At 41.5% G+C, this 9765-nt stretch overlaps 1 protein-coding gene across 1 annotated transcript in view; it reads left to right on the forward strand.

Annotated features, from left to right (window-relative positions):
* SPATA17 (spermatogenesis associated 17) overlaps positions 1 to 7818 on the forward strand; it is a 92269-nt gene extending 84451 nt beyond the window's left edge. Inside the window, exons 10-11 of the mRNA XM_016165080.2 lie at positions 4079 to 4161; positions 7536 to 7818. Of these exons, the coding sequence (XP_016020566.2) occupies positions 4079 to 4159 (81 nt within the window). The 3' untranslated portion in view covers positions 4160 to 4161; positions 7536 to 7818. The remainder of the gene's footprint in view (positions 1 to 4078; positions 4162 to 7535) is intronic.
* The last annotated feature ends 1947 nt before the right edge of the window (positions 7819 to 9765 follow it).

Here is a 9765-nt window from a genome sequence, read left to right on the forward strand (position 1 = left end):
TTCCATGTGAATTTTTTTTTTTCACTTTTTGACATTGCACACCATTCGTGGTATCAATGAAAGAAACAGGTAACCGTTCTTAACAGTCCTCTTCACTGCTCCAAACGTCTCTCTCGGGCCAAGCTGCATGAGGCATATCAATGCCCCAGGGGGGACTAGAAATTAGGGGCCAGGCCCGTCACTTGCTGGACCTTCCCACACCTCTGCCTCAGGGGCTGGGATGTGTCAGCTCACCTGTGTGACGACGGCATCAGTATATGACAGCGCCTGTCAGAAAGAGCGAAATTCCGTATACAGCGAGGCCGGGGTGCCCTGTTCGTGCAGCCTACGGAGAAAAAAGCACCCCTCTCTGATCCTCTCTGATCGCTCGAGGCTGGCCCGCATTCCGCCCCGCGAGGGCCACGTGCGCCGAGCGGTTCCAGGCGCTGGAAAGTTTGCCCCTCCGAAACTCCGAGAGCAGATCAGTCGATCTCTGTAGGGTCACCGAGTGGGTTTCAGTTACTTGAAACGACCCTAGTGGTGTAGTGACAACCATGTGGTCATGATCTTAGTTTGCGTGGTGACGACGTGCGCACAGACGTCACCTCGGGCCGCCTGTCCTGGCCACCCGCTTTGACACCGCAAGCCCTCCCCGAGTTCCCTCAGCCCTTCCCCTTCCCCCCGTCTTATTTTTCTTCATAGCACTTGCTGTTACTTGACATTTGCTTATCGTCTGCCTCTGATCACTGGAAATCGAAGTTCCATAGAGACAGCATCCCCTCCATTTAAAGGGGGCCGTCACTGTATGTGAAAATAACGGTACAGGAAGCTCTTGCCCTGCTGTCCTGAGCTCTGCCGTCAGGGCGGCTCACAGGACGCAGGCCGTTCTAACTGCACATTGCAACCAGCGGCATGTTCCACTCGTGACTTTTATTTAGGCGACGTTCTTCTTGTTTGCAGTTGAAATTGAACAGGGAAGGCCACGTTTTGTATGTGTCTATTTCTATATCTAGACCTATTTCTTCTGACGTATCTTTATATCTTGTATCTTTTTTTATTATGGCCATAATACGAAAAACACCATAATACGGTAAGTTGACACGGTTCAGCTTACACGTCTGGCCTGCCATTTCCCATCTGTGCGTTTGTAGCCAGAGTTTGAAAGATGGAGGAGAGACAGGAACTAAACAAGAGGAAGACAGATGAAGCTAATAATAAGAAGGCAAGATATATAAAAATGTGGAGGGGTGGGGAACAATAGAAACTCAAATATATACCTTTAGAATTTAGAAATACACACATCGAAATAAAAGTTGCAATGTGTCCACCAAAACCTTATAACTAGAGAAGCAATGCATCTGCCAGCCTAACGTGATCTCGCACTCCGAGGGTGAGTGGCCCAGGAAATTTGCTCTTTGTCATTTTGACTTGGGTTTGGAAATGGGCCTGGCCGCATTCCAGCTCAAAGAGCCGTCCGCCTCCAGAGATGCCTAACTTGTCCCGAGGAGCACATTCTGGCCGCGGATTCTCTGTGTTGGGCTGGGCAGCCTCACAGCGAAAGCTGTCCGCTCCGGCCAGCGAGGGCCGTGGCAGGAATCGGAATGACCACCCCAGCGTTTTGTCCCTGCGAGGCTATTTTTCAGGAAGGCAGGCAGCCCCCAGCCCCCCGCTTAAAAAGCGGCACAGCACGGGTGTCATGCAGGTGGTTTTCTCGAGCTCACTCATGGCTTCCTGTGGCCGGGTGGCCGGTTTTATAAATTACGGGCAAATTTTACACCAGAGAGAATCAGCACCAGATTTTTTTTTTCTAAAACGAAAGCCGTCTAAATGGCATATTCGCCTCTTCCATATCAGAGATTAGTAGCAGTTATTGGTTGCCTAGGGCCAAGTAAGAATGGGAGGTTTTAAATTAAAAAATAAGAGTGGCATAAAAAGTTCTGGTTTTCTTTCTGGGACGTAGAGTGTAGGTACTTGAAGAGACAATCTTTGTTTATCTACCCAAATGTTAATCCCTGCCATGTGGGCTCGCACTCGTGGGAGACAGGACTGAGTTTGGGTACCCTTCGTCAGGAGCCCCTAACACACTGCAGATGATCAGGTGTCAATGGCATGCACGGATTAACTTAAAACCCAGACTTAAGTAAGTCTTCATTCATTATATTGGAGGGGTTCAAAATTAAGTATACCGAAAGATGCACAGGAACGGAGGCATAAAACATTAGACTTCCGTTTCTATTTTTATCTCATTTACAGATCTATTTAGCATTAAATTATACTGCCACAGTGTTACACGTATATAATTTAGCACAGATAACTTAGACATATGTTGAGAGCGCGTGTTCAAAATACTTTTGCCGATGGAGGATGTGATCAAAATCCTCTGAGTCCCGTTCCTCTACGTCGACTCACCATAAGCAGTCTCACCTGCTTCACAGGTATGAATGACATGTATTTGATTTGATTTTTGGAAGAACACGGTAGGTAGACTATGAACAGACTTTTACCACTGAAGGACAGAGAGAGGAACATGTGAGTGCTGATGCCACAATGTGTTTTTCCTGTTTAACCCTCACGACAACCTTGTGAGGTCAGTATCTCCATTTTATGTTTGATGAAACGGAATGAGTTATAGAGAATTAGCATCATCTGGTGCGTGTGTGCGTGTGGGGGGCTGGTTTGGTAGAATTCACCAGCGAAATCATCTAGGCCTGTTTGGGAAGGTTATTAATTATTGGTTCAATTTTTAGAATAGGTGTAGGTTATTCATATTGTTTCTCCTCATGTGAGTTTTGGTCGACTGTTTCTTTTAAGGAATCCATCCATTTCATCTTAGATATCAAACTCACGGTCAACTCTTCATAATGCTTCTCAGCTTATACTTTTAATGTCCATGGTATCAGTAGTAATGTCTCATCTTTTTCAGTAATTTGAGTCTTCTTCCCTTTTTCTTAGACTGGCTCAGTGTTTATTAATTTTATTGATCTTTTCAAAGAACCAGCTTTTAGTTTTGTTGATTTGCTCTATTTATTTCCTGTTTTCAATTTCATGACTTTTGCTCTGATTTTATTGTTTCTTCTTTTCACCTGGATTTCATTTGCTTTTTTTTTTTTTTTAGTTTCCTAAAGTGGAAGCTCAGATTATTAATTTTAGACCTTTCTTTTCTACTACAATCATTCAATGAATTTAAAGTATATATAATCTGAATATGTTTTTATCCAAAGTAATTTGAAGTAAATGTAAGAAACAAAAATTGAAATAGACATTTAAAAAAATAACTTACTTTAAATATTCAACATGATCTTTTAAAATGAAAACTAAATAAAAACTAAACTAAAACAAAATATAAAATGAAAACTAAATTAATAAATATCAAAAATTTAAACTAAGATAGTTTAAATAAAACTAACCATTTCGTCTGGGTAGGGGCCTTTATAGGCTCTGAGAGGAGACGTGTTTCTAGAGATGATTACATGGCGTGGAAATGTGGAGAAAATAAATCATATAAGAAAGGGACCCAGGGGGAGGAGGATCACTTGGGGCCTTAGAGGTCAAGGTGATAGACTGTGAGCCCTTTGAAGACAAGTGGCTTTGTGTGATCATTGCATTGCTCAGGGCGTCTCGAGTTGCCTCTCACGGCTATTGAAACTGTGTGTTTAAGAAAGCTTCGCTACGGCCATGCCACCCTGAACAAGCCTGATCCCGTCTGATCTCGGAAGCTTAGCAGGGTCAGGCCTGGTTAGTTACTTAGATGGGAGACCACCTAGGAAGACCAGGCCCTGTAGGTGTAAATAACAATAAAAAAAAAAATAAGAGATTATAAACTGACGGGGTCCTTGCAATCTGTGATGTCGACCAAGGGTTGCCTCGCCTAAAAAAAAAGAAAGAAAGAAAGAAAGCTTTAATCTCTCTGAGTCAACTGTTAAAACTTACGTGCGAATGTTGTTTTATTTGAGAGTATGATGGAAAATTGAAAGGACGATTAAAATCTACCTATTCAACAGTTTAGTATAATGTAAATTGTAACAAAATAATAACAACCATTAATAATAGCACAGTCAGTAAGATCTTTGTGGTAACCTTTGCTCTTTTTTCCTCCTAGAATTTCCAAACTGTATTGCCACCAATCGATCTCTTCTCGAACTATGGAAAACTGTATTCAAAAGCTGGACAGATTTTATAAAGGTATGCATTTTTTGCTAAGAAACACTTCAAAACCATTTTAAGTAACAGATCAAATGAGAGCGACTTAACTGTCGAGCATTTTCAAAACTATGCTGTAATAACCTTCATGCATAACAGAACCAGATACTCCTTTCATTCTAGCCTAATGGTTTTCAACATTCAAACACGTGGGCTTTGTTTTTCAAACCTCTTTTCTAAAATGGACTCTTTCTCTTTAAATTAATACAAGAAAAAATAGTTTTACACAACAAAATGAAAAAAATATTGTCAGTGTCCAAAAGCCAAAACATTTCTCAATACTGTGTCAATACACAGTATAGTTTAAAATACTGTATTTCTTATGTGTGTGATTCTAAGTACGAGACCTCTTTAAGGGTTTCTGAATAAATAGTGTCCGAGGTCTTCCCTAAAGTTTACACTATAGGGAAGAACAAAGACCCACATAAAATTTGAGATCTCAGAATAAGCTAGTGTCTACTTAACTGCTAAGATGTTTAAAAACTGGGAAATGCTTACGATCAAAGTGAGGCCTCCAGGAGGTATTTTGGCATTTTCAGCCCAGGTAGAGGAGGGATTGGATGAAGAGAGCACAGGCCACTACAGTTAACGGAAAAGAGGCAAAAACTGAGCCAATCGTGCTGGTTAGAATTGTGCAGGCGTCCTCCACACCCCGAACCCAGGGGAAGCCAGCTCAGGTCCTTTGGAAGGGACACAGAGTAGATTGGAGCAGCTTGTGTCCCCTAGATTTAATGTCAGCCTCCTCTCCTTCACTTACGGCTTTGGGTGCTTCAGTGTAGAAGTCAGTATGTTAGATGCAGATACCGATATCTATCTTTTAATGACTCCAAATGAAATATTCTGAGCTAATAGAAACACACATGTATGTAATGCCGGTGGAATTGCAGTTTCAAGGTTTATAAAGTATTATTACCCATTGGAGCATTTATCTAGTATTTATAACACATAGTATAAAGTAGTCTAGATAAAAATTTTCATGTTTGTGTGTGATTTTAATTAGGTCTTAATTCAAAGGTATATTCTGTTTATAATGGCGTTAAGGTTGAAAACAACGTGAGTGCTTGTTATACGCCAAGCTAAATCAATGGTAAAAGATGTAAAATGCAATGTTACAAGGACATTAAACAGGTTAACATAGATCTTCACCTATTAACTATAAAAAGACTTGAATATCTTTCTAAGAAAAGAAGGCTGGATGCAAAAATACCGCATAGCTTAAGTCTGTCAAAAAATCTGTGCGTGTGTGTGTACACACACATCACACAATGTGTGTGCTTTTATAAGAAATACACTCATATGTGCTTGTATAGTATGTGCATATGCATACATTTGTGTATTGTACAAAATGTTAATGGTAGCTATTTCTGGGTAGTAAGATCATAGGTACCTTTTTGGGAGAAATGTCTATGTATCCCCATTTTTTGAAATTTGTATCTAATCAGACAAAACCAAAGTGTTAAAACAAAATAATGCAATAGGGATTACTTACTCTTCTCTACCAATTACGTAAACAGCTTGGCTTTATTCTGTTCAATCATCATTTAGAGAGAATTATCTTTTTTTTTTTTCCTGAAGACAAAATAATTACTTGCTAAATTATTTATAAGAAAGACAAGGATGAGTAACAAATGTCTCACATTACTTTTAATTAAAAATTGCACAATATGCAGATACAAATATGTGACAGAATTTAAAAAAAAAAACAAATGCTTGCTAACTCTTCTCTTGGATTTTTAACTATTTTGTGAATCGAAACATTATCAAATGCCATTTCCTCAAAAGAAATTAATTTTGATAAGTGAAGGGCAGCAGCCTTAGCTGAGGCTCTCCTATTAAGATTTAATTTCACCAACTATGACGAAGTGCTGCTTTTTGTAAAAAAAAAAAAAAAAAAAAGGCCAGGATGTGGACACTTGCACCAAAGTGTTGCATAAAGATGCCGTAGTAATTTTTAGAGCTATCTATCTGATTGCTTCGGCTTCGAGGTAGTTCATCATTTCACTGTAATTCACGCGGCTTCGCCTCTGAGAGCCATACTACGTTTTTCCATCAGTCCGATTAGAAATAGTGACGCCTTGATCAGATTAATCTTTCTTTCCCTTAGCATGTCTGAGTTTGGGATGAATAGAGCCTACCCCTACCCATTTTGATTAATCTACTAAGATTTTTACCACTGAAACCGCTCAGAGCGAATTAGATTTTAAACATACGCACACGCGCACACACACACGTATTTTAAAATCTGCTCTCTGGCCGGGATAATACGACTCCTTTTAATTTCTTTAATCTTTCTTTATAGCTAATCACTTTGGTAACCTTTAGTAGTTTCTCATAGGCTGCTGCGCTATCCCTGTCAGATTGCTTTGCCGTCTTTTTGGCTCCGTTCATCCTTTGAATCAGAAGAATCTCTTTAACAGATCAGAGGGGAGAAAAATCAGCAGGATAAGATGAAATCACTGGTCAGTCGGCCTCAGCGTAGTTTCCTTGCATGACGCGCTTCTCAGTTTTCTCAGTTTCTTCTTTGCAATGTGCTTTGGTCCAGGCTGTCTTCCTGTTGAAAATTTTGAGGCCAGATGAGATGAGTTTTAATTAAATTATTTGTTATGCATGAAAAACAGTGTACCTTTTTCCCTTCTTCTTTGGGATTTGGCATATGGATTACTCAAATAGCCAAGAAAAAACTAAAATGAAAAATAAGTTTGGTTAGCACCCGAATCGGGAAAGGGGTGAAATTCCATTGTCTTTTCTAGAGGGAATAAGGTCTTGGCCACTGTGTGAGGGACGAGGAGATGTATGAGGGGGGAGTGATAACCAGGCACGTAAGCTATAGACGTGCCCATTGGGAAATAAAATTTTAACTCGGCAGGAGAACTTGTTAGACCTTGTCATTCACCTTGGCACCATGTGAGCTTCATAACCCTTTTCAGTTCCGTCATAGCGAACTGGCAAAAAATAACAAAACAAAAATCTAGGTATCTTTAGTATTTTTCTCTTGGCGAACTGGTCCGTGGAATAAAGATGACGTAACAACCCACATGCCGATAGGAGGAGGTTCCACTCTAGAAGTTTCTCCGTGACGGAGGCGGGTCGGCCGGGTACTGAGTCTCTCTCTGGCTGCACACGTGGTCGTGGCAGTGCGGACAGAGACCACAGGACAGGGTCATTCCTGCAGGGCGAGGAGGGGGCAGCCAGGGCTGTCGCCTCCCAGACTGGCTGCTGAGCCAGCTCTAAGGGAGGAAGATTCAAATAGAGAATTCAAGAACTTCCGTGTTTTTGGGTTCTTTTTTTTTTCTTTTCTCGTTTTATTGTTCTGTTTCTAGAAAATACCTCCTTTCGTTTTACTGTTTCGTTTTTAGAAAATAAAAGAAGACAGAATGTAAAAATGAGGTTAAGGTGTGAAGTGACTGTGGCCTAGAAGACCCCTCACTGCCTGGAACCCGCTTCCATGGCCGGCTGAGTAACCTTGACACGAGTCTCTCTTTCTCTCTTTCTCTCTCTCTCCCCCCACCTCTCATCTATCCAAAGAAGAAACGGGAACCATTTCTGGTTTATTGAAAAACTCTACAATTCTAGAAAGAAAACAGAAATGAGGACGTAGGTCATACTTCTTATGATTCAATAAACTATTAATATTTTACACCTGACGACTTTGACACAGTGCGCGAGTAGTGGGCCTTTTACTTCTGAGAATGTCACAACCACGGCCCCTGGTGACCAAAAGTGTCATAAATGTTTTCCCTGGAGCGTCCAGATTCTGACCCTGTCGCCTTAGTCACATGGTGAAGCCAGCGCTGGATTCCAAGTTGGGGGCAGCCAGCGTATAAGCGGGAATGATGAATGGACGGCGGTCCGAATGGTGCGCAGTGTTTTGCATCAAGTTTTGGTCCCGAGGGTCATAGTAACTCATCAGAACGATTAGAAAGCCCCTCAGTGCGTTGAACTTGAGACACACAGGCAGGGTTCAGAGGGTGTGGGAGCAGAAACCTAGGCACCTCGTGTAGAGAAGACATTTCTGGGTCTCCGCCACACAGGGCAACACCATCATCTGGTTGCGGGGTTGTGCCCGGCTCGCCGTACTCACCTGTAAGTGGTTTCTGAAGGCGAAACAGGCGTCTGACTGGTGACACTGTGACTCAAGAGTACGCCCTTTGAATCTTTAGTAACTGTAGGCCATCTATGAGCTATTTGATAGATGCTGAGTGAATATCTGTTGATTCTGACCTGAGCACAAAGTCGTAAGATAGTTAGCTGGTATTAGAAAGAGTCTGAACATCACCCCCGGAAGCCGTAGGACCAGTCTTGTGATGCAGTCCGTAACCTGGCCCTCGTCAGTCTGATAGTCTCACCTAGAACATCCCGCAAGCGTTCGCTGTAAGGAGGTGGTCTGCAATGCATTATGATTTGTGAAGTTGTATGTGAAGACTCGTTTTTAAAACATTGTCAATAATGCTACTTATTATTTAGAAAAGGCAAGCATTCTTATGGAACCAAATTTGCTGAATAAGTATAGAAAATTCGAATAGAAAAGCAAATGCGTTTCTCAATAAAACAATATTTATTGCAAGGAAGAATTGGCTAACATTTTGGGGCAGAGGAAATAGAATTAAAAAGCACGCTATTATAAAGTGTAAGAAGTCGGGTGGAAGGAACTAGATTCAGAACAGAGCAGATGCTTTTGACATGTTCTGCATTGCATGTATCTCAGATGACAAAGTCCATGAAAGGAGAAAACCAAGGTGACACTCTGGGGGGGTGGGGAGCATGTAACCTGGTCTCTAGCTCAAGTGAGCCTATTGGGGCTCTCGGTGATTTTTCTCTATTTTATAGACTGTGTTGTTTATAGTAATGCAATCGGCGATCCCTGTTCTTTACACTACTTAGGAGACTGGACTCTTATTCTAATCACGCTGCCAGGGCTCGCAATATTCGGGGAAATCATTCTTTCAAGCTAACTTTGGGCATTATAAGCTACTGCATCACCTCAGGACTCCACCGTTACCTGTCCTTGGAATTTCAGAAACAAAAGTAATCGTGAGTGGCACGTGACTTCTCTGCTCAGAAAATGTGAATCAGCCTGCGCCAGCTGCAATGCTCACGTGTAGTAATCTGAACGCATCTGTCCGGCCCTTTCCCTCCCTCTCTCGCTCCCTCCCCTCCCTTCCTTCATTCTCCTCTTCTTCCTGTTCTTCTAAGTTATATTAGTTCACCCAAGAGAAATAATTCCTCCTCTTGGGAACTGCTTAGTATTTCACTGCTGCGAATAACAGTTTTATCTTCTCACTGAAATACACACACACACACACACACACACACACACACACACACACACACACGCTGCTGATAGCTACAGAGGTGTCCAGATGAGTCAAAAATACCTTTTCATTGAAGAGAGAGGTGACCAAGATAAGGAATATTACTAGAGACTATAATTGGGGAAACCAATAAATCTGTTTCTTCTGAAAAATTATTTAACCACATTACCTTACATGCAATTCTTTTTTGTACATTCTCCACGCAAGCCACTCAAGAAAATCAGTGAGACCTAGAAGATATTCAAGAGAATGTGTTCCATTTTGGATCTCCCTA

Source organism: Rousettus aegyptiacus, unplaced genomic scaffold (genome assembly GCF_014176215.1).
Source record: "Rousettus aegyptiacus isolate mRouAeg1 unplaced genomic scaffold, mRouAeg1.p scaffold_m13_p_18, whole genome shotgun sequence".
Lineage (NCBI taxonomy): Eukaryota > Metazoa > Chordata > Mammalia > Chiroptera > Pteropodidae > Rousettus > Rousettus aegyptiacus.